The 26955-nt window shown below is 36.4% G+C and overlaps 1 protein-coding gene across 3 annotated transcripts in view; it reads right to left on the bottom strand.

The window, feature by feature from the left end:
* ANKRD28 (ankyrin repeat domain 28) overlaps window positions 1–26955 on the bottom strand; it is a 119921-nt gene that overhangs the window by 44934 nt on the left and 48032 nt on the right. For all 3 annotated transcript variants that reach the window (XM_030943540.1, XM_030943541.1, XM_030943539.1), the window contains one exon: window positions 7344–7422. In XM_030943540.1, coding sequence (XP_030799400.1) covers window positions 7344–7422 — 79 coding nt within the window. The remainder of the gene's footprint in view (window positions 1–7343; window positions 7423–26955) is intronic.

Below are 26955 nucleotides of genomic sequence, written 5' to 3' on the forward strand. Positions count from 1 at the left end.
TTTCATAAAGGAGCTTTTCCAAACAGCCTTGTATCTAAGGATGTAATCCTCCTGTAGGCTGTTCTTTACTGCCTAGCACATGATTTGGGGAAAATGTCACTGCTCCTCCCTGACTCTTCATGGGCTCTCTAAACCTGTCACAGTCCTAGCATGCAGCAGTGAGGGAGTCTGCAGCCTTGATCATCTGAGGTAAAGCTCTACTCCAGACCACTGAAAAGAAATGTTACAAGAATGTACACCAAATGTTATACCTCCACTGAATAACTTTTGCTTTAAGATCTTGCTTCACATTTGGCTTAAAGAGAGTCTGAACACATGTATGTGTATAACCTACAGCACAGCACTGCCAATGCAATATTATCCCTGTGAAGCTCAACCTGCTGACATGTTAACCAGGGCATTTCTCACATTTCAAATGCCAGCTATGAGCAGTTTGCTTCTTCAAAGCACAGTACAGTGTATCTTAATTCCCTGTGTGGAAAACCAAAAAAACAAAACAAAAAACAACCCTAAGCAACTGCTCTTCTCCCCCTCTGCCTCTGTCCCTTGGATCTTCCAGACTTCAAGGGCCTGGTCTTGATATGCTTATTAAAACTTCAAACTTGTTTACTATAAAATTTCAACTCTTTTCATGCCACAGAGTTTGCAGGAAAAGGATAAGGGTGCTTGTCAGAGCAATCCCAATGCTGGAACACAAACAGAACTTAAGAACCAATCATGAACAACTCTCCCCTAAAACAGCATCTTCCAAATAAAGTGAATTATTATTCCATGTTGGTGCACTAAGCCAAAACATTAAAGAAGATCGTCTATTTCATCACTAATTTCGTTAGTACGCCCCAGTAAGGTCACACATCTAGGCAAATATTAAAGCATTTTTGGTCTGCAAAAGGTGGGGTGGGAATGAGAGAGAAGCATTACATAATTTTCTTCCCTTGTCCCTGAATGTTACATCTCATCTTGCCAAGTTGTATTTGCAAGACTGACAATTAGAAAGACATATTTTACTTAATAGATAAAGTACAGAGGCTCCTGAAAAGCTCTGTGATGCTTACTTCTAGCAAATTTGTTTCAAGAGGCAAATCTTCTAATTGAATACATGAACTGATTTACAGAATGATCCTGGAGGATTTAATTCTACCAGCCCACATGTGGCAATTGCACATTTAAATATGCTATTAGCCACCAGTTCCTGGCCATATGTTTCTGCATACTTTTGGTGTCCATATCCTTACATTCCAGTAGGATCTAGCATCTCAACCATCTCTTACAAAGACAGACAAGGAATGACTGGGCAGGAAATGCTGCAAGGAACAACCACGCATCTCTTCCTTCACCCATAAACTGCCACACTACTCTTACACTGTCCTGTCTCACACCACCTCTGTGTTCCTCTCACAAAAACTCTGGCTGTGACACTCCTCCACAGCTCCTCTGCACCAAAACTCTTCCTATTTGGAAATGTCCTCAGAAGACTAATGAATGCAGTGGCTGAATTATGCGTCACTAGTTGGAAATAAATTAAGAAATACAACAGAACTGACAAGACATTTTCATCTTTGTTCACAGTACTGATTTAAGTACTCAATTGCCTTCCACAGTTCTGTTTGCGGTCTGTATTTTTAGACTCTCAAGGATGGTATTTTCCTTTGTTATTGTACAAGATGTGCTAGTGACTGAGCAATATCATAACATAAGCAAAGAAAGCAAAAGTGTTTTCATTCAGTTATGCAATACAGACATCCAATGTTTGGTATTTGAAGCTCTGAAATGTCTGTTTAGGAGTAAAAGGTGTACATAAGATCTTTACAGAGTGCATTTAAGAAAGTAACAAACCTTGTCTTAGAAACTAGTATACTGAAATAATTTTAGATATTATATTTGGAGAAATTAGGAAGATCTCAGGTATAAATCACTGAGAGTAACCACTAGTCCTATGGTAATTAGATTCTACTTAATTATTTTCCTAACAGCTAGTAATAGGTTCAGAAGTTCTTCCTTTTGAATGATCCACTGTTTTATCTAGAGACCATGACCTTGAAAGCACTTAAACTGGCAAGCAGAAATTCTCAGACCATACTGAGGAATAAACAGATAGAGATGAAAACTTTGCCTTACATAGAAAACTATGCAAACAGTCAGGAGAGATAAAGAAGTTTTTAAAGTATTAGAAGATTTGAGATATGAATTGGAATAATCAATAATAGAAATGGAGTGTCATTTCCTATTGAAAACTTGGATACTTGGAAAATCATTGTTGCAAAAATAATGACTAAGACCTTATGGAGAGAAAGCTTCTTGCAACTTAAAAGCTAAATGCATAGCAGAAGATCTATAGAATGGTGATAAAAAAATCCAAGAGGAACTGGTCTGGAATCATTTGTCCAGACAGATTAAGACTCCAAGAACAGGTTTTATTTTTGTTCCTTAAGAAACCAACAAAAAAAACCTATTCCCAAACCCCAAAACAACCCCACAAAACATGGAGACACACTGGCCAGAAAAGGGAGGAAAACAGTCAAGTTGAAGCCATCCTTCCAGGACTTTAGTGATTTGTCAATATAAGCCAATTTCCTTTCAGAATTTCAGTTTCTGACACATCTCAGCCACCACCCCTTGAGCTTCAGTGAGCAACATGAGGTTCTCTGACTCAAGCTACTGAAGAGTTCTTCTTTTCCTGAGTCAGCTTAACTTTTTCTCTCAAAGAACATCAGAGCTACTTTCTTCACAGCAACTGACATTTACTGCTGCCAGGGGGAAGTTAGGCCAGCTTGGAAAAGAAAAACATCGGCCAACAATGCTGTCAAAAGAAGAGGAAGCGGCTGAAAGATACAGTCAGTGTCAAAGGGGCCCCTGTGAAACACCCCCAGCCTGTGGGTACATCTGCAATCCCAACAAAGGGAGCTTTACTCTGCTGGGACTGAGGCAGCAAGAGCCTTTCAGCAGCTGAGCTATGTGACTCTCATGGCATGGATTTCTCATACTCACAGAGATTCATAATTAGATGAAAGAAAGAGAGGTAGAGTGGTATGACACTGAAGGGTCTTTACTATCTTCCAAAATCTGCTATGACTACAGTGGCAGTTTTCCAGCATCAGCACAGTTCTTACATTTTCCACCTGACCCAGAGGAAACAAAAACTTGTGGGCTGCCAAACCTTAATGAGATGGAGTTTGACCACACTCACATAACACTGAGCTTCATGCAGAGAAAATGTTGGGTTAAGCAAACAGCAATGTGTTGTGCTAGTATTTAAGTATCAATGCAATATAGTAACTAAACCTATTCAGAAGAAAATAACAGACAATTCAAATGTTGATTTTTGTGAATTACATTGATTTCAGTGAAAGCAATAATCATCTCCACAGTATTTTTAGAAAATAAATGGAAAAAGTTAGTAATCAAAAGAATACATTGGGTGATCACACTAATTTGTTCTGCTTTTCACATGACACTTCCTGGCACACTAGACTCTGATGATTAAAAATCATAGGACAGCTAGAAAGAATGATTTTTTTATAAAGCAAGAAGCCTCTCCAGAACAGTTCACATGCCAGACTTAAAGAAGGGTTTGATTTTTTAAATCAGGACTTCTTGGAAAGAACAAAAAACAGGACATTCAGTTAATTAAGACTTAACTATTATACTTTGCTACTTTTCAGTAGTTTGCCATCATTTACAGTCTTAAAGTCAGTGCAATTATGCAAAGTAGACAGATGTATTTGTGCACCAGGATGCAGAGCTGTACACAGGTCATAAAAATACAACTGTGATGAGTGCTACGTGCTACTCTTCCCAGAGTAATACAAAAAGGAAAATGCTTCTAAAATTATGATTTTCAAGTGACTAAAATTTAAACTTCTGTTCTGTCCTTCTGGATGCTACAAATAATCTTCATGCCTCCTCTTGGTCACCTCCCTACACAACAAATCTAGGAATGCTAATTGCTTATCAAGCTACAATCCAAAAGTGAGAGATTATTTGAAAATTTAAACTTCCACAAACCACAGTGGTATGAAAAACTGTTGGTAAGACATTCACGTCCTCAGGGGACAAGTTTATTAGTGTTCAGAGTCTCAAAAAAAAAAAAAAAAACAAAAGGCAATTTAATGTCCAGGCCCAAATTGGAGTCAGTAAAGCAATTTTCTTTGATGTTTGGAGCCTGTATGCAAACCAGTAGCTTCAGATTCCTTGTCCAGCTGAAAGATAATAGGAAAGGTCACAGAGCAACCTTAATATTTAGTAGAAAATTATCTCAAGAATTCAACAACTATGTAAGAATGCTCTTGAGACTGAAAATTTACTCCAAAAAAGTCTGCAAAAAGGTTGCAGTTATATTTTCAGGATGTGCAATATGAGTTACTTAGGTCTGTAGCAAAGTAATATAAAGACACTGTGACTGCAATATGTGATCCACAATACATATTTGAAAGCAATGTGGATCCCCTGGAGCAGGATGAAAAAGACATTCCAATCAAATTTTAAAACTCACTGTGTAAGTGAGTATATGTGTAAGTAGTCTATAATAACACTTTAAGAATAGAGAATAATAAGAATGAATCAAGTATGAGCCACCGAATAGTGGGAAGATTAATACTGACTTCAGTAATTTTGAGGTTTAGTTTGAAGAAAGAATAAAAACATCAAAGCAAACAGTCTTTCTAGAATAGTTTGCACAGCAGGAAAACTGTAAAGTGGTTCCTAGTAACATTCCAGCAAAGCTGTGTTAGAGGACATGAAAAGTTGCAAAGACAAGCTTTCACAAGGTGAGAAATATTAGAATGAAAGTAGTCTACACTTCATTTAATCCCTTGCACAGGTATGTTACAATAGGTCAGTCAAAGTCACCCAATTTTTGCATGTGAATTTACTGCACAGAGGAGATGGTTGTACAGAAATGCTATTTATTCAACAAATCACTCTCCTCAATTTTAAAAAAGAGGTCTTGCAACACAACAAACAGCTTTCAAGCCTTGCTGCGTTAACAGATGTTCCTTATTTGCTCCCTAATGCTCATCTATTACGACAAAATGTAACATTATACATCTGCCTCAAAGGAGAGATTTGATTTCCAGCTGAAACACAACAGATGAATTTTCCTTATCTTTATGAAATTGAGAGGATAAATACACTTAACCTCTGTTCCCCACCTTTCAATTAAGAGAGCTAAAAGTCAAATCAAAGTTTGTGCATTTTGATACATTTAGACCTGATTTCTCTGAGAAGCAGCTGCCTCAGCACTTCTGATACAGCTGAGTGCTCATACTTCACCAACCACAAAGATTTCAAATCCAGCATTCAGAAATGAGGAAGACTAAATCGGTGAATACTTTTTAAATATTTAAGAGGCTTGCCTAAAACTACTGCTTGCAGGCAAGTAATATACATATTTGTGCCTGAGTACAGCACAGCCTGGCAAACTGAAGAGCCTGAGCACTCAGACATCACTTCCACCCTGCAACTGATGCCTCTCTCCACTGACTTATAAACGTGTCAACAACTCACACCTACCTGTGCACCCCCCACTGCACCACCCCAGTTCACGCCCAGTGCAGCCCCTCCCTGGGACTTTCAGGAGGCTTTGCCCTTCCAGCAAGGCACAACACGGAACTGCACTCCACAGCACAGCACATGAGCACACCAAGGTTGGACTGACATCACCACAGCTTTCAGAGCTTTTGATTTGCAACTATCGAATGCATTGTTTTGTTGTAAGCCAATCTTGATTTTCATTAAATAAATGTTATCTGGGACATATCGATGCCTCACATCCTCCCTGAACAATCTGCAGACACTGCAGCACCTACAACCTCTCCTTCATGCAGCTGCTCAGGTTTGCACTACTTGTACAGTTCTAATTCTTACCTCCCTTCTTTGTTCTCCATTTTTCCTTATGCTTAACCCCAGGCTACATGCCCAAAGAGCCGGACTAATATTTCTTCTCCTACCACTTCCCCCCAGCCAGGATGTTGGTTCATTCCCATCTGAACTAGAATTCCCCTCCTTCCATAAGCCCTTCACCCAAGAAAGGGATATTTTGTTCTAACACTGATCTAGTAAACAGACTGTGTTCAGCTAACCCTGACAGAAGATGCCCTCTCAGAAGTAGCTGACTACAACTTTGCAAAATTTGTAACATTGTTAGTTGATTAAGGGGGTCACTATGTATTTTCAAGAGCCACCAGAACTTGCCTTCCTTCTTGATAGGAACTTCCTTCCTTCTTAGATTTTTAAACCTTGCACCTTTTCAAAAGTGAACTTTTCTGAACAAAATGTCACTAGAGAGTATGTCCACAAAATAGATATATTAATTAACATCACATCATGTATATTTATGAGTTGTATATACACTTATATAGAGAGAGTACAAGCAATACATATAACAAAAATATTACATCACACTAAAATGATAACAAATTAAATTATGATCAGCAAATTCAGTTGACCGTCTGGAAGTGACTCCTATAATCCTAAAAGTGGTATTTCCTTCAAGCAGAATTTGTAAGAAGGGGTTGATGGGGGGTGGTGGCAGCAGAAATAGCCAGCTTTGCACAGGTAAGGCCTGCAATTAAGCAGACTGAAGATTAAAGTAGTTCCGTGGGACTGCTACAAGTTTTCATCTTTCTATGTAAGCTCGAAGCTCTGTATTATAAATTCAGCCTCAAGCTACTTGATGGGTAGGTCTCTCCAAGATCAAAGACAGTCAATTCAATCCATCTGTCATGATGTTCTTCAGGTTTCTGGTTTAGTTTCTTGGTTCTCTACCCTTTAAAAAACAAAACAAAACAAAACCCACAACCCAAAGTACCCAAAGTATACTGTTTTGCATAACTTGGAATTTTTATTAGTACAAATAAATAGGAAAAAAAAAAAGATATTTTATAACATTTTCAGCTGGTTCTAATTATATTCTGTGCATTCAAGCCAACAGGCAAAGATACTTAAAATAATACAACCAACTCTGGATGGCATTGTTATGTTCAAATGTAATTGCTTTTCTGAAGGGCATTTCAGAAGGAAAGAAATACTGCTAACATCTACCTGTACCATATACACTATTACTTCCTTCAATTAGTGTTGAACTATTGAAAGCTGATCAAGCTACAAATAAAACTAACTATAATTGAGAAAGCTTTCTACAAAGAAATAATTTAGAGCAGAATTACAGAAATACACAGTATTGTAATACTAATAAATCTGGAAACTAAAATTTCAGTACAAGCATCTTTAATTTCTAGTACATTTAATATCTCAATAAAAGCTACACAGACTAAGATGTACATAAATACTTCCTTGGATGTGCATAGAGTTATTTGTTTTCCATTAACAGGAACAGAACATACCAGATAAAATAAGTAGTTCAATAATTTCTGCATCTCCCAGATAGGCAGCAGCATGTAAAGGGGTCCTTTTCTCATTATCCTGTGGTAAGAGGGGGGAAAAAAGGTTTTATTTAAAATAAAAAAGTATGGTTTAGCATTTTGTATGTTATGAAAAAACACTGCATGAAAGTTCATCTTTCAAATATTGTACATTATATATTTAAAAAACTATAATTACTCTAAAGACATCGGTCAAACTTACTAAGACAAGCATGCTTCTCCCTAAGGAGTTCTTAACACCCACACAGCCAACCACTGTTTTCCTGACACACACAGGATGCTCATCACATCTTCAGATTAACCCACCAGTTCTAAATCACCAGTCACTTGTCTCCAGAGACAAGAACTTGAGTCTGTCCCACACAGTTAAAACCAGTGTGTTATTGTCATATGCAACAATTAGTGAGAAACATTTTTTTTGGTGAAGTTTAAAGCAATTTCAGAAGTTATTATTTTACATAGAAAATAGAAAAGAACCTACAGTGTTTAAGGGCAAAAATAGTGGAATCTAATTTTAACTGTTTCAATTACTGCTAATAGTAAAGAGAAGACAGAGGTGAAATTTCTTTTGCAAAAAACTCATTCTGCAAGGAACTCTCCAGTACTTTTAATTAGTTCAAGCTGATCTAAGGTCCTTCTGAAGGTATCAGTAAGAGATATTATTTATTCATGCACAATATATAACAATGAAGTTGCTCTTTTGAAAGATAAACACAAAATATCTCTCAACTCTTTCAGGATCAGTGCTAATTTCCCTGCACCACTTTATAGCTTAATCAGAAAAATAAGATCACATCACAGTGAGTGATAAAAATGAACAAGAACCAACCAGTTTGCTCTCTGAGGGAAGGCTGGTGAGAAATCAGAAAAGAGACAGATAATCAGTCAGCATCCTGGTTCTGGCCTAAGTTCTGCTTAGATCCTTTTAGTAGAGTTTCAAATACACTGGGAGTGAGGGATCAAGATAATAAGCAACAAGAAATTCTAAGTGGCAAGGCATTTCTATTAGTTCTACTGTTGCGTCAGGACTATCATAAAATTAACACACATTTTCTATTGACATTTTATTGTGAAAAGCAATCTTCTCCCTTGCTAGAATAACCTTATTTAGTGAACCCTGACTTGACAGCTAGCATCATGTAAGAATAAAATTAGAGTTCAGGGCAGGAAAGATCTTAGAGCAAAACTGGAGCTGAGACCCAAGAGGTTCTTCTGAAACATAAAAGAGAACTTCAGAATTCAGAGCATTCAAACCACCCCCTCTAAAGAAACATCATCACACACACAACCCCTTGCCCCAAACAACCCACTCCCTGCCTAGTCCCTGTTCAGAAAAAGTTAAAGCTACACAGTTCACCATATTAGCAATGTTTCCTTACAAAATATCTGAATTACATGCAAGAAATTCCAAACTGAGCAGTGCAAACCTGACACTGATGCACCCTAAGGAATCAATGCTACACTTATCACTAACACTACATAGTACCTCACCAATTTCTTGCCAGGATGTCTCAAATGTAGCTTACACATCTAGGATAAAAAAAGATAGGCCCCTGGCACCAAGGACTTGCTATCTTGAAAAAAAAACTTTAAAAAAGGAGAAAAACCAAACACCTGCCCCCTCAAAAACCAACCAAACAAAAAAGGCAAACAAAACAAAAAATGCAAACAAAAAACCAAAACAAAAAACTCCCCACAAAACCAAAATCAAACAAGAAAAAAGGAAAGGAAAAATACCAGAAGCACAAAGGAAAAAGAAAAGCAATACAAATATTAAACTTGCTTCCCCAGCTGAAAGACAGTAAAGACCAGCCAGCAATGAAAATCTGTTTTTATTCCTCCAGTATGGAAAACAGAGCTCCTATAGGTAGCTGGCCTTGAAGCCTTTTGAATAATGCTAAAAAGCCTATAAACTAGAGACTAGGGAACACGTAAGAATGAGTATGATAGTATACTGTCTGCAATTTCATCATAGAGTTAGAGAAAATAAGATGGGCCATGAGCACATTCTTCTGTAGAGACAGCATTTACACAGGAACATGAGAAAAACTGCATTCCCCACTCAGTGGGCAAAACTCATTATTATAAAAATGTACATCACACTTGTGTTGTTGGTGACTTTGTCTTCTTTTGTGTTTTTTTAACATCTCAGTGATAAAAGTCACACCAGTAACCAATGTGACAGAGTGAATCAGAAATCTTCCGATAAAACGGTGGGCAGAAGGGAGGGGTTTATCTAGAACTACACTCATCACCAAGCCACAAATACATTTTCCCAAAACATCCATGGTCCAAACTTCTAATAAATTTCTGACATACTTCCCAAAAAAATCCAACCTCTTATAGTGAAAACCCTGAAATCACCAAGATACAAACATAAAAGTAGCTTAAACACAAGCAACATTTCCACTCCATCTCTCCAAGCTGTGAGTTTCCAGCCACGCAAATATTTCAGTTTTGCTGCTCTTAAGCTCTCACAGACTGAAAACACTCAAAGCCCAGCTCCCAGTTCTGCAGCAGGGAGCACAAACTGGGAGCATACCTAGGCAGGAGGTTGGACATGTCCCTGCTCTCTGCAGCACCAGGGTAGCACTGCTGGGACACTCAGGGTTTGCCACTTTCTGGGTCAGCTCCAGAGATCGGAATTTCAACAATCTCAAGCCCCAGGGTATCTACCGACCACAAATATTCCACATGCTGAGGGTGCTTTGACAGAAACCCTGGCCTTTCCTTCCCCCCTAGTTTCACAGCTGGCATTTTTTTGATGCTTCCAAACACTTTTTGAAAAAATGTAATGTCTCTGTACAAAAGGTTTTTTATTTAGTATTTAAAAACCTGGTTTTCAGAATCTGTCAAAAAAGCAGAAATGCTGCATTCAGCAACCTCTCATGATGTTGTTTTAATTCCACTAGAGGAAAATTCTCATTTTGCTCCATCTGAAGACATACACTTAACGAATGAATTTCAATAAATGAAATTTGAATAAAATTAAAGAGAATTCTGTATTTTAAATGCTACTAAAGTACTACTGAACAAATCAACTACATTTTATTCAAACAAGTAATCATTTGATGAACAAATTTCATCTGCAAATACAAATTGCTGCATATAAAGGACTACTTTAAATAACACTAAGAAAGCTTTCAGCCTTAACAAGGAACTTTGGAAGCCAACATGTTGCACCACCGGTGTTGGTGTTGTCACACTAATATAAATACTGGACCTAATATTCTTCCTTTAATTTCATAAATTTAAATGACACTAAAAGAAAAATTTCACTAGAAAAGGGAATGCTGTTCATATTAGTCACTGTTACACAGAATGGAAAATCTAATACTGCTGGTACTATTTAATTCCAAGTATTGTAGTGTTGCAGCAGTATCTACAACACAGAAAAGCAAGTGTTGTGGCACCTTCATTTTCCAGTTCAAAACTCTGCATGGCAAACTGGACTATTACAACTCTAAATCAGCTGTAATGGTAGTAAGGACACAGATCACACTGACTGTATTAAGCAGGTTTTACACAGTTGAAAGACAACTTTCACCTTTTAAAAACTTGTTTCGTGTGTAAACAACAAAGGGATTTATATTCCCAATAAGAAACTCTCAAGTTGAATTCCAGATATTGGTCAGTACTGTCATGAATTTGCTAAAAAGCAATAAAAGGGCTCAGATATTAAGGAATTAGTTTTCAGAATGATACTTTTGCATCACAAAAGCCCCAGCATCTATATGTGCCTTTGCATTATGTGAAAAATATATAATCCTGCCATTCCCAGTAATTCCATTTATTGAGTTTCCCAAGCATTTCATCTACACAAAGGTTTGCATAAAATGGCAATATGAGAAATGCACAGGAGAAGGCCTTTTGACCCTGCCAAAACCAAATTTGGAATAAAGTGACATTGACGCTGTGAGCTTCTTCATAAACTCTAACCTAGAACAATGGTAATGTTGCCTTTGTTTCTTTTGACCTAAACCAGAAGCTTTAATTGCTTCATTGCTTATTTTATGGATCAAAACTTCTACAAAGGACAAATTGATGCTAATTTAAAGATGCAGGTTTCAAACCTAACTCTTTTTAAAGTATCCTTTGAGTAAGAGTCCTTGGAGATAAAACAATTTTTTCCTGGTTTGGGCTCTATCTCAGTAATTGATTTAGATTAACCACATACAACTGCAGTGAGTTTCAAGGAGCTAGATGCCTTTAAGGCAAATCTCTTATCCCATGCACATCCAGTAAGATGGCCATAATCCGTCTATGATTCCCCCAAGAGTACATTAGAATATAATTTCAATTTGCCCTTCAAATAGTTCAACACCTACTGATCTGGAATCTTTGAATTAAAAGCATTTTCTGAAATAGCCTGAATGCAACTTCCCCCTTCATAAAAACTCCTCTTTAGCTATCTGTTCTTCAAAACCAAATTCTGCAATAACATTTTAATATACTCTCATTATTTTATGATCACAGTTACAAAATATCTTTTAATAGGTGTTTTGTGCTGTATGACTTGTCATCTGTCTGCTTCTAGTGCCATCTGTTCCTGGTAGAAATCAACCCTAAATACACAATCACAAATCTTGAACAAGTTTCAATTCCAACATACCCTGCAGTAGCTTTAACAAACATTCCTTTTAAATGAAACTGGGTTTAAATATAACTCTTAAGTGTATTATTCAGTTAGTTTAGAGAGACATGACTTTTCAACCAGGGTGATGTATAACTCTTGGGTTCATGGAAAATGCCTAAGAAATGATTACAAAGTATTTCCAATCCTTTGATAGTGTCCAGTATCACAGTGTGAAGTCCCAGTGCTACTCTTGGGAATCATTAAAACAACAAATTTTAGTTACAAATTTTGCTACAGTTTTCAGTATAATAATTTCCTCAGGTAGAATAACTGTCTACTCTAACTAAATTTTTTGTTCCTATATATTAAAAAAAAAAAAAAAAAGAACACACATAAATATTTGGCTTTCACATTCCAACTTTAAACTTCTTAGAAGTTTACTTTAGGTACTTGATTCCAGAAATGAGGACTAACTCTTCAGAAGTATGTTCAATCCCAACTGTGTCTTAGAAACACATAGCTAGCGTTTGAAAATTACTGAATTGAAACTAGAAGAAAAAGATCAAGTACTAGACTTTCAAAACTTGTAAATACATGAGAAATTAATACTGTATCCCTACCCAACCTTAACTGTAACACATCTGCTATTTCTTTGGATTTTTTCTTGTATTTTTAAGTCAATTCTCAGAACTTCGCATTGCCAAAAATCAACCAATTTCCAACTAATTTTGCTTGACATAATTTTTGGAAGCTGACCTCTATTTTCTACCCATATTTCAAAATTAAGATGCATATCCAATATAGAGAGCTAATATAACATTAATAGTCTCCTGCATGCTTAGAAAATGAAGAAAGCATGACAGTAACCACAAAGCTGAGACATATTACATGGCTAAACACAAAGTACCCTTTGAAGTCAGACAATAGATACATTTTAGTTGAAATTATTAGATTTGGCATACTGACTGCATTAATTTCTTGAACTAATTGTCATACTCCTGTTTGTATGAACACTTGTACTGCGCATTTGCAAGAAATATTTTTGAAAGCCCAATATTAAACTTTCACTAGTAAGACTTGTGAAAGTTATCACTACTTGTTAAATTTCAGGACATATCCTCTTCATGCCAGCTGTTAGGAGAGCAGAACAAATCTAGAACTCCAAAAAAATCACAAAAAAAGAGGAGGAATTTTTACCCTCTTGCTCATTTAGACAGAGTGACCATTGATGAGAGAGACTTTATCTTGCAGGAGAAAAGAAGTGGTTTTAGCAACAAGGGTCACATCAGCCACAATCTGCCAAACCCCACTGTTGTTGCTAGGTAAGATCTTCAGTAGCAGTTTAATAGTGCATGCTCTTTACTTGTTTCTAGCTGATAATAATGAAAATTATAATAGTAACAACAACAACAATAATAAAAACTGGCACACCATGGAATAAACCACAAAAGCTTTTACTTATGACTACCATTTGTGGCACTGTGAGTTCGTGGAGGCCTTAAAAAAACTGGATAGCAGCTGTAGGTTACAATAAAAAATAAAAGATACATCAAGAGAAGAGAACTTCAAAGCAGCCTGGAAAAATGTTACCGGTGCACTATTTTATGACAAACCAAGAGTTTACCTGAACATAAGTCATTCTAAACACTTGTGTTCCTCAAGAGTACAGGGTTACAGTTTTCTAAATTGTCACAAGGAACAATAATAAAAAATAAAATCCCATTGTAAGATATTTTTGAGTGAATCTACACTGACCCACAAAACAACCATGAAGCACCATACTCGTAGCATGTTCGAAGAAATTACTACTAGCTATATAATTGCAAAGGAGACACTAACTTTCGACTTCAAAAATCTGATTTTCCAAACAAAAAAATCCCTCAGCAACTGCAAATGGTCAGATTTTGCATATGGACATATTTCAGAAACAAGACAAAAGTTTAACTTGAGTCTGGGTGAACAGGACGAGTAAAATGGGGGAAATCCATGCAGAGTGGCTTTAAAAACTACAGCAATGAAAAAGTCTGATCTATTCTGTTTTCAATACTTATGGCATTTATAATTGGTTAAGAAATTTTGCTATAAAAACTATCAATATATATTCACATTTCCACCATGAGAAATTAATTAATTAATTAATAATTGACACAGTGAACCTTAGTCTGGAAACCTCCTTCTCCTGGACAATAAGTTATCTGTCATAGTAAAAACCTAAGGGGGGAAAAAAGTATCACTTATGCCAAATTGGAGTTTTTAAAGTCTATAAAAACAATGACCAACTGACCAACTAGAATGCATTTCATAACCAAACAACTGTCTTTTCCTTTTCTGACTATTGAAACATCCCAGGCAATCAAGTTTCTTTCCTAACATGTAACCTGGGGAATATTTAAAGTTTTACAGGAAAAAGTCAAACATTTAAGTTTTACCTTTAGCTAGAGAAGAGCAGAATGACATTATCTGCACACCATTCTACATTGCATGCACACAATGAGAATCCCCACGAAGAAGGCAGGAAAGAATTCACATTGCATGGCTTTGCTGTACAGACATACTTGGCAGCTCCAGAAACATCCTCGTTTAGCATGATGCCTCTTGGCATTTTTAAAATTTTTGTGACTTAAATTAGGCTCAAGTTCACAGAACAGCACTAAAATCCCTGGAAGATAATTTACTTCCCATTCAGCTAATGATTCTAGGCAAATAATAAACCTAAAACTGATAAAAATCTCTGTCCTTACTGAATCACTGCAAACAATTAATGTACAATATAAAAACTTATAAACAAAAAACACATTGAAGGTTTGGTTCATTTCTAAAATGCTTGAACATTAAAGCAATCTTAATCTTAAAATTATGTTTGCACAGAAGAAACATCATTTTATGTCTAAGATAGCCCATTTGTATCTTTTCAGTATTTTTAAACAACACTGGAAAATATCTTTTATAAAAATTGTACAAAAAATATCGAGAGCTCAAGTCACGTGAGCAAACATCAGATGCCAAAACTACTCTTGTCTAAAAGATAATCTAGTCTTTGACTTTGGCACAGAGCAGAACAACTTGACAGGAAGAGGACAGGAGAAAATTTGCTGGCTTAACTTTTATTGAATCTCAAAATGTCCACAGAAACTCTGTGAAGTGAGATTTTAAATGTAAGTTGATACTACACTACCAAAAAAGATTGGTAAAAAAGGAACCCAAAGTTCAGAACAATTCATGTTGTATAATAACACCATTCCAGGCATCTTTCATTAAATGAGTTAACTTCAAATGCTGTCTTACATGACAAAAATTAGGTACAAAACACCATTCAGGTGTAATTGTTTGAAGCCCTGTTTGTCTTATAAGAGTGGCCCCAAAAGAAAGACAAACAAAAGAGAGTCACACTTAGAGCAAAGAACAGCAATTAAGCTTCAAACTTCATCTAAGATTATGATTGCTGGACCTTACAGCCAGCTGATGTCTCATTCAGAACATGAGACTAAAAAATTCTCATTTAAATACATACAGTAAAACCCCCAACAAGTTATTTTGATGTGGTGAAGATGTTTGAAAAGTGAGATTCAGTACTTGAGCACACCTTGTTCACACATGAGAACAGGAGTGCTTGAGGTGTTCTGGCAGACACTGAATCTTTATTTGTCTCAACTAAAGAGGTCCACAGCAAGAAGACTTCTTGACTTGCTGTCAAGTATTTCAAGAAGCAGATTTTGAAACAACTAAACATCTCTGCATATTTCCACTTCCAAGTAATTCAGCTCAAAACCATTTATCTTCAATTATTCTTTCTTGAAAGTATTGAGTCAGAGTGTTTTTTGGAAATACTCATCTTCTCATACCTTTTAACCTTGATGCTCCACACAGATTTTGTAATATTGCTATCATAATTCTGCTGGTCAGGTTTTAGAACTTGTGTAGGGAACAAGCTAAAGAAAAGCTAAACCCAGGTTTTTACAAGCTTCTACATTTTTACACGCTTTGTAGACACAACAATATTTTTACACAACACATAAATGTTTCTGGCTGAATTAGAAAGGCCAGGATTTCTTGTGAGCAAACTCAGGCATTCATTTGGATATTGGATAAGGACCTGAATAACTAAGCAGGTTTTGCAAGCTGCTGCTCCCTTTCACAGAGGAGTTCCAACATCAAGAACTGGTCCTATTTATCACTAATAAAGGTTACTGAATTCTTGCCCAATACATGAAATGAATAAAGAGCTATTCTGTACCCTTTGGTAAGAGCAACTTGATCTCACAGTGCAGCTGAGGCATTTTGGATGTACTTTCTTTCCTTTAACTTGGGAAGAAAAAAGAAGCAACTTTTAGGGCCAAGACAATTTTTTAGCATGTTAGATCCCTGTGGGGGGAGAGAGCAAAAAAAAAATCACTAAAATTAAAAAAATACTCATCCATTAACCCCTCCAGATTTCAGAACTCTGCTATACTTAAAAAAAACCCAAAAAACACACAAAATCCCAACAACAACCAAAAAAAAAAACCCAAAAAAACCTCCACAAAATCCCCAAATCCCCCAAACCAATAAAACCAATAATCCCCCCAAACCAATTGAAAATACTTGCCCTTGCCTTTATCCTTCCCAAATGCCAGTTATATGAGTTACAAACATTTACCTGGCAGGTATGGCAGAAGAAAACCCCAGCTTTTAAACAGAATGTAGTTGCTGGTAAGAAAAATGATAAATAATTCTGAAACTATTTCTGAAAAAAAAAAAAAAAGCAGCAACATAAGAAAACAATGGATTTTCCATAATGAGAGTACAGTGCCATGGAGCACATTATGTAACCCAGCCTGTGCTCACAGAGTGGGCTGGAACAGGGGCACTGCCTCGTCTTACAGTGTCATCATCTGTAATGTTTGAGGACACAAATAAGAAAATATGCCAAGAGTGAAATCAGTACAATACAGGCTCTGTTTATGCTCCAGTGAAAGATCACACACCACACTAGGTAAGGTATGCACATCTCCAGCACAGTTTAAATCCAGCACATTACGTTCGGGCCACTGACACTTTTGTTCAGAAAAGCTGGGGTTTCTGCCCTTTTCACTGCAAAGGCAAGTGCTCAAATGACAAGCACCGATGGAAAACAGGTATTTGTCCCACTAACTGCATTGTCTTGCTGACAGGAAAAGATGTGCTTTTTAGGTTGTATGTTTAATGTTAGTACCTCTTCTTGGAGCAAGCCAAAACATTTTCCTGGTGTGTGTTTAGCTTCATGAAGTAAGGTCATCTAGTTGGAATATGCAAAGCCCTCTTTTTAAGAGACCTTTGCCCCATTCTGAACTCCACACAGCATACAACACAATCTATGCTAATTCAAAGGCTAATTGTTAGGCAAGAAAAGTCCTGCAGAACACATCTATTCTGAAAAACACAAGTAAAATGAGAGCAAAAAAACTTCCATCCAACAATGGAAAATGAGAAGTCTCTACACTGATCACAAAAGAAACCCAACACAAAGCCTCTGACAGTGGAACTCATCTAAACCTGCTGGTTATCTTAGGATCAAAGTATCTTCTGTGCACTATTTCTTAGGCTAAGTGGACACAGGAAAAGCTTAGAAGATAACTGTCATTATAGGAAAAGCTTGCAACAACTAAGGCAAGATACTTGCACTCCTTTGAGACAGCAAGTCAGCATCATGTAATTTATTTATAAGTTACCATAATTACACATATACATATGTATATAACTAGTATTTAACACAAATTCAAACAAATTAAATTAATGATCAGGAAGGATGATAATAATAATGTAAGACTTCAAAAGATTGGAAAGAGAACAGAATTCCACTGGTTTTGGAAACAGAGGGTACAGGCTGACATCATAGGCCTGAGAAAATACCCCCCCAAACTTCATAATCAAGACATTGTATCTGAAATTTTGGAGCATGCTCTTCAGCAAGAACTCATTGTAAAGGACCTTCAGTTCCTTTGTCCTGATACCTGACACCAGTATGAGCTTTTTCAGGTGCTACTGACAATAGACAATAGTCCCCCTCCTTGGGTATTTATGGGACAGCCCTCCCTACATCATGTAGTAAACGAATGAGAAACACATTCTTTTCACTGTTTTTTATGTATATCCATCCTTTATTAAAGAAAATTTAAGGATCTTAAAAGATGCATCTAGCTCATGTAGAGCTTGTGTACAAGGGCCAAACTGGACAAAGGAAATTATGTTTACTGATTGGATAGCCCACAGCAAGATAGCTCCAACAACTTGCATAGTGGAGAAAATTGTCTTGCTCCAAGGGATGTTACATATGCATAAAGGGTTTTCATCCAGAAAATGACTGCAAATAATCAGTAAATTCAAGCCCTATCTTGCTTTTCCCAGCAATGCCCTCTTTAAGGGCTGTGTCTGTGTTGGAAGCTAATGCACATTAAGACTATTGGACTTTTTTCTTCTCTCTGCTCTCTCAGTGGGGATGTTCTGTTCTAAAATACCAATTCTTTGCATGTCAGGCACAGCAACTGCCAGGAATAACCCCAGTAAGCTCTAACTATTCAAGACCTTGCCTCTAGCTTGTTTTGTAAAAGCAGCAAGAAATGCATAACTTCAACTCTGCTTTGAAGGTTACCATCTTAAGCAATAATCACTAAAAGTAAAAAGGCAAATTAGACATGATCTACCAAATCATTTTCACTAAGAATCATACAGGAGACTCAAACACAAAACCCTTGAAACTTTAAAAATTCTTCAAACTTTTAAATTTGAAGTAGTTATTCAAGGCTCTCTACACCAAAGAGAATTTTTCAATGTTAAAGAAATCACAGTGACTGAAACAAAAGCTGTCTGTCAAATTCCCAATTACTGCAGAAGAAATTCAGTGTTTGGCCAATACTGTAAAGCACTGCCATGCAGACATCCAGGCTTGTTTGCCCAGTTTAGCAAGCAGTAAATCCACATTAGCATAGTACTGGGCAAGCTTACCAGGCCTGATGAGAAGGAGATGTTTGCCTGAGTAGCACACTAATATTAACTCATACTCAAGTCTCTAAAGAATAATTCTCATTTCCTGTTCAAGACAGCAGCATGCCATGTAAGCACCATGTTCTTCTCAGTTCTACCCTTTGCAAAGGTAACTTTTCAAGAGCCACTCCCCATAAGACAGTATGGGCACAGTACCAGCTGTACTGAGTACCAGTTTGCTGATGTTGGTCAGATTATCCTGTAACTCTGCTCAAGGTTTGTTTGTACCACTCTAATAAGAGTAATAACTTGATCCAGCTGAAAATCTCATTTGCAGAGGCTAAAGACAGTGGTATTGACACAAAGCATAAAACTTATTCCTTTCTGGACTAGCAAATTTCTCTCATTAAACATTTTAATTCTGAAGGAAAACGCCTGATTATACAGATTTGTATTTAAAACATCTTGAATCTATTTCTAAGCCAGAAGAGGAACTCAACACCATTTGGATAGACTTTATATTGAGGCTGAAAAACATGATTCACTCTAAAACACTACAGAGGAACTAAGATATCTGATTAATCATTACAGATGACATGCTTGAAAAAATCCTATGCTAATGAACAGGAAATGCTCAACTTTAAAGCTAAGTTACAGTAAATAAGTACTGTGTGAAGAATTTAAATAATTTTTGAGCAGCTGATGGATACTGTTTACAATATACAACTGGCAGCTAGTTTCCACTACACCTGGAAGAATTAGTCTCCAAAGTTCTCCATTTCAGGACTCAGTCAGGCTCAGATCTATGGATCAAACAACCTAATACTGAATCCTTTAGAAGTAGAATCAGCTTTTATATAGAAAGAGCTTCCCTACATTTTGTACAGTGAAGTTTCTTCTTATCTCTTCAGACATAAAACATGAATATTCGAGTATTTAACAAGGAACATAATTCTTTACCAAAATAACTCCTGGACATTCCCACATTGTCCATTTCCTCCTTTAGAAACACCTCACTAAAAACTGATCAGGTTTAGTGACAAGGTGTTTCACAAGATTTGTCTCTTGTTAATGCAACACCACACACTTTGGCCTGTGCTATTCACAAAATGTCCTTCTAAAAACAAATTCCTGGACTTTCTTACATGCAAGATACTTCAGCTCCACATTAAAAGTTGATGCATAAATGCAAGTTCTGAGCAGCCTGCTCCTGTTTGTTTGAGATCACAAATACTCCCCTCAAAACCAGAATTCTTCACAGAATCTTCATTCAGATGTGAAGAAATTTCAATTAACTGAACACATTATAAAGCAACAGTCTCTTATGACTCATTTCATCAGGCTGGTCATGCAGGAAATGGGGGTTCCTGATTGTGGTAAAAACACTTAGAAAGTTTAGTACAGAGAATATCTAGAAGCAGAAACCAATACAGTACACTGAGATGCACATTGGACAAAAATCCAAACACAGGTTTAAGGAGAAAGAAACATCTTGTTCCCATTAGAAAGCTGTATTTTGTTAGAAGTATGTGGGCAAACAAATAGAGAAGATAATAACTACCATCAATCTCTGAGGTTATACACTATAGTTTTCTCATCCATCCATTCAAAGAATATATTTACATATACTTTGCCCAAAATTAAAACACACCAAATTAAAGCCATTAACCATTTTAAATGTCTCTATCTAATTACAAAAGCTCCCAGTTCTTACTAGAGATCAGTTCTTAGTAAGAGATAGGTATAATTACTGTTATTTAAATGGGTAATAAAAATTCTTCTATTAGAAGTTAGCAGTAGTAGGGTCTGAAGGCACACACAGCTTGTTTTGTGTTCTCTGTGCACCCTGAGTTTGCCTGTGCTGTGTGAAGTCTCACATCCCCTCACTTGCCCAATATGAGATTTCTTGGCCCCTGATGCAGCACCTGAAGCTGGATTCCAGGCACAGGCTGCCAGGCACCAGCTGCTGCCCTGAGTTTCTCAGCAGTGTATTTTACTGCAGGAATTCTCTTTATTAGTGTTTGTTTATATAGGAATGTTTTATTTCCTCTCCAACCTCCTGCAGCTATTTCAGAGGCCTGTTCTCACTGTCATTTCATTGTATGCCTTCTGTTGTTAACATTAGGCAAGCGACCATTTAAAAAAAATAAGCTCACATTTTATCTGTAACTTGAATGCATTTACATACAGGCATACACATGTATGTGTTCTTTCAATATACAGTTCTTATTTGCAGGAAAACTGAGGGGGAATTACTGCTGCTCTAAGTTACAACATATCCTATCTCCTCATCATATTAAGAAGCCTTTCAAATTCATAAATACCTTTAATTTTATCTCCCAAATCTGCTACACTCTAAATTGAAGATAAAAACATATCACAAAGAATGTTCAACCAAGTAGAAACCTTTCTAGTGGATTAAGAAATGGCTTCAAGGTTGAACAGATTTTTAAATAGATAAGTGATATGGGAAATTAGCAAGCAATTTTAAAACAATTTTTCTTCTAGATTTGATCACTATAATGTGATATAAATATTTAAGATATAAAGATATAAATAAATATATAAAGATATAAATATTAAGATACACAGCAGCTATAAAAAAATACATCACAAAAATAGGAAACTAAATCTGTCCTTATTCTAACAATCTCTGAGGAGAAAAAAGTGTTCTCAATATAGCAGAAAGCATGCAAATATTTCTATGCACTTTATTAGTATCTCAAAAGTTACTATTTTCACAAAATACTTCTTTGCTGTGATTAGAGACTCAAGATATTACATTTTTGGAGAGAAGGCCTTAAATTCAAGTTTTATTTTAATAGATCTAAACTGTGCACTCCTCCAAAATATTACAGCAGCTACACTTTCACAAAGTCAGTCTAGATGGTTCAAGTTACAATAACTACAGTGTCCAAGTTACAATAACTACAGTGTTTCTTTATTAAAAGCTTGCCTGCCTTTGGAAATTAGCACAAGATCCAATAAAAAAACAGTGACTGACACTTTTAGAGAACAAAAATGCATAACTGATTGAAACTCTTAAGCAATGGCAACAACTAAGAAACCAAAAGTGTAAAACCTGACCTATTAAAATAGGAGCTAAAAAATAAATAAATCATGCTCTTCAGAATATTTTACAATTTTCTGGGCATCTTTTTAATTCCTCCCTAGCATTCAAATGAGCAAACCAGACATTATGTCTGTCCTGCCAAGGAATACACTAAGATGCTGCTCCACAGTAACAAATACTTTAGTGCAAGTTTTTGTTGCCAACTCCAGTTGCCAGTGAAAAAGTCCTTCCTGTAAATCATCTGATTTGCCTGCAGGAATCTGACAAAATAGTTACCAACGCTGAGTGTGAGGCATGTCTGGGACAAACAGACTGGCTAGCAAACCCATCATCTCACCTCTACAGAAACACAACTTGAAGAGTTAAAAACTCTTCGCAACTCCTGCTTAGCTTTTGTTACATTACACTCATTTTTAACCACTATTTACTCTCACCAGTTTAGGTACAAAAACCAGAGGGTAGCTTTGCTGTGACTGCCAGAAGCTTTTTCTAGAACCAAGAGGTGTTGCAGCCTAGAACTGGTCTGGAAAATTATTTCCCTGCAAACATACTCTGAGTGCACCAAATCACAAAGCACTCTGAACTCCTTTTTGTGATCAATAGTATCAGCATTCCTGAAGTGGAAAGGAGGACTGCTAGGACATGCCTCTCTTCCCATTGCTTTTATCTGGCCCATACAAATCTCTGCAAAACTGTCAAGGTCTTCTCCCCTGTTCTCAAAACAATTTCCACTCCCTGTTAAAAATAACATCTGAGTCTTGCTCTCACCAAAAGCACAGAAACATGGTGCTGTACATCAACCACCACTATTTAAAGAGCATCACATATTAACCTCCTTTGAGAACTTCTTTCAGTTGTCCCAACTAGCAAATTCTTACACTAACAGTTAATTTAAGTTACAAAGGCACTGATAACAAAAGGCATAGCTCAAATACTTTATGCATATCAATTAATGCAGAAAAGTTTCTAGAAGCACAGATAAGTCAAACTAAAGTGAATGTGCATCTGTAGTCTGCATGTATACTTTTTCTAAAAAACAGACAAATGAGAAAATCCATATTAGTAATTGGTAAAATAATTGGCTACAGAAAGATTGGGAACACAAAGGTAAGAAAATGCCTAATGATTATTTTTACCTCATTACAAATTATGGCTTCTTATTCATTTGTTTTCAAACACGTCCATGATATTTACTCATGTAAGGTTCTTTACACTGAGAAATATTTCAATATAATTGCTGAATTAGAGAGCAATTACAATTTCTCGCAGAACAACATATATAAAAATTCTTTTACTGTATGAAATAGGCACAGGAGCCATTTGCATGATCAGAACAACAAACTTTATTACATCTTGTAGAATGTTCCATACTACAGCCAAGTGATTCAGGCTTTCCTCTTCTACACTGCACTCTCAAGTGTACAGAAAAACACCTGTTACTCCAGTAGTCCAAACAACAAGTATAAAGATGAAAGCCAAGTGACCATACATCCATTACCTATTTTTTCTATTTAACCTCTTTCTTTTAGGGCTTTGCTGACCATAACCATCATCTCAAAGAATCTTTCTTGCTATTTAAAGTGTACTGAAATTTTCATTATTCATTCTTAAATTACTGATATATTTGAGACCCCCAATAATCTAATTCTCTCGGTACCCAGACCTGATGCTGTATAAGGAGCCCTAGACTTGTCACTAGACTGAAAAGCCAGCTCTCTTCTTCTTTCACTACATACAGTGACCTGCAGAGTAGGATAACCTAATGCTGTGTCTTATCCTAGAACAACATCCAGCAGCATTCTCCTACTATACAAAAAACACAAAGAAGAAGTTATGCAATCCCATATTTGGCAGCACTGGGAATGAAGCCCACATCTCTACTGGAACAGTTATCCATGGAGGCACCCTACCACCAGTCAGAGAGAATTTTAGCCATCTTGTTTGTACCCAGCACTTTGGTGCTACAGGATCATGGCCCTTGTGAGTCCCACCAACAAAACGTGGGATTTACAGGTAACCTTTCATTGCTATCTAATATAGGTGTGGGTTAGGGAGCGCAGACAAAAGACCATTTGGTTCCATGGGGTTTTTTTTTGTTTTTCCCATCTTCCCAAAACAGCAGCACAGGTGAATTTTTACTTTGTGGTTACTTACTATACAAAAAATACATTAAATTAGGAGTCATGCTGGATCAATAATTCAGAATAGAAACCATACAGAGAACCCTGATTGCTGCAGGGTAACAATGGCTGTAATGGTACAGTATGAGGAATTTCACTTCCCATTATTTCATTTTATGTTGGGAAAAAAACACCAACTCACACATAAAGCAGCTTTAGAACATTTCATAGTTTAAAATCTATTGTAATCTCACAAAGCACAATACAAAGTAAGATCCAGGTACTTAATTTTTAAGTAACTTCTCACATATGTCAACATTACTATTTTATATAGCAACAGGTGAGCACTTTTGAGCTCACTGTGAGAGATCTGTGTGATTTTGGGAATCCTCCAAAAAAAAAAAAGCTTGTTTGGCTTTAGTATGAAAAGAGCAAGGGGCACACTGACACCAGTTCCAGAGAGGATCAGATGTTTGTCCCCTTGGCTAAGATCAAGTGCAATGGAGTTATAAAAAATGCATATTGGGTTACCTGAAGTATCAATTTTCATGGCAAGAAATACTACCCTAATAGGTCTAGGAGGAAGAAAAATTGTTCTGATTTTGAACAATCACTTCAGTAGTCAGATTTGCAACCTTTAAATCATTTTGACACTGTGCTGGTATTCCCTTGAGAGAATTACATTCTTCACTAATAGCTGAGATGAAATATTCAATTTTCATGATCTTTTAAACTAAACGTGCATCATACAAGTTTTGATTACAAACAGAAATGGCCGAGTTTACAACAGTAACAGATCTCCAAATCTTAAAAAAAAAGTTCCAAACCAATACTAATTTATAAATGCAATGCTGAAATCATTCAGTTAGCAAAAACGAATTGCTGAAAAGTAGAATTCAAACCACCCACACTAATCTAATCAGCAAGGGCAGGAAACGTTGAGGATCTCCATTAACTAATAGATATTAAATGTGTCCATTATCATGCAAGATTTTTCTTTCTGTCAAGTCTCAAAAGCTCAAGATGGTACCAAGAAATAATAATAATTTTTTAAACAAACACACACAGCATAGCAGAAGCCATGCTTGTAACAGAATCTCTATGCTGTTTGACATATGTGATGCATGTGATTTAAGCCTGATTTATGAAACAAGCAGCTACAGTTACTCAAGCTTTCTTGGGGAAAGATGAGCAAGAAGCAACGTCATCCCCTCTGTTTGGTTTTTTTTTCCCCATTGACTGGAGCCTCAGGAAAGTACACCTTCCAAACAACTTATTTGAACAAAGTTCCTATAAATCAGTTTTGTCTATAAAGAGCTGCACATTTCCAGCTTGCAGGGAGGGTAAGCCTTTTCGAACCCCAGTTAAAGCAGCTAGGGATACACTCAATTTGTTCTTTCTTCACAAAAGATTATAAGAGCAGATGGAATATAATACATACTTTCTAAATCTAAACTGAGCCTGTGACTCAAGAGGCTGGTGTGGCATGAACAGAAAACAATCTTCTTCCTGAAAAAAGCCCATTTGCTATTTGTACATCATCTTACAGTCACAACAGCAACTCACAATCTGTAAGACTTCGTAAAAGTAAGAAGGTAAATGAAGCTGGATGAAACAGAAGGAAAAAATACCCACATTTCATCATAAAAAACCTTCCTAGATGAATGTCACTGTCACAACAAAGATGTGCATCAGCCCTATCTTCAGTTTGCTTTTGGGCAAAATTAACTCATAGAATGCTGCTGGGTCTCCAGTTACAGAGTCTGGCCCATGCACAGGGAAAGGGAGGATGGAAGGAATCTCAACTATTAGAATACAAACTGTAAAATAATTAGTTACTCTTGAGAGGGGGAAATGACTCTGCAGAGGCATTGAAGGGAGTGACTCTGGAATTCAAATAACTGCACTGAAATATTTGGATAGCAAAGTGGAAAAAAATCCAGTATATACACTGGTCTACTACAATCCACAGTGGTCAAAACAGTTTGATCCTTCTCTTTCTGAGGAATATAAACAACTACCACATTTCCTTCACTTTTTCCCTCCTTCTGTCCACACCAATTTGTAACACATAACTCAGGGAGCAACTCTGGATCTAGACTTATGTAGAGATATATTACCTCCAGCCAAGGATGTTTTCAACAAAAAACCCAAGGAAAGGAACAAAATCCACACAGACACACGGAAAAATGTATTAAGCAGTCTACTTCATTGTCTACCAGACAATGGGAGAATTTACATGCTCATTTAGTCCCAACAAACAGCGCTTATGGGATAAATGTCAATTTAATATTAAATACTGTAGCAGGACTAGGATTGCCATGATAATAAACAGTGGTCATGTGTGATAAGCATCTCTCTGTGCTGAAGAAGGTGGTTGTGAAAAAATGGCATATCTGTCCTTCATGGACTCTAACCACATCTTGGATGTTACTAGGCTAACACCTAGTGCACACATGTTCTGTTAAAGAGAGATACATCCACAGAAAGGAATTTAAAAAAAAAATTAAGACATAAAATGTAAAAACCTCCCGATTTTGACTATTCTTCCTACAATAAAAGTAATTGTCTTTCAAGACAGCAAAAAACATGATCTTTCCTATTTAAGCACATTAGTTGACTTCCTATCTTCCTATTTATATGCAAGTGTTCAACAGAACTCGATAAAGAACAAAATGCAATACCAAACCACTCCCACATACATGCTGAAATACAGCAGAGACTTTGGTAATACATAATAAAAAAAAAGCAGAAAGATAGTAAACCTAACTTCTCTACAAGCTTTATAGCTATGAATACTAAACCTGACTTTAACTAATGAATACAAAGCAACAACACTAATTATCTTCCAGAAATAAAAATGGC

The sequence above is a fragment of the Camarhynchus parvulus genome, chromosome 2, assembly GCF_901933205.1.
Source record: "Camarhynchus parvulus chromosome 2, STF_HiC, whole genome shotgun sequence".
In the NCBI taxonomy this organism is placed as follows: Eukaryota; Metazoa; Chordata; class Aves; order Passeriformes; family Thraupidae; genus Camarhynchus; species Camarhynchus parvulus.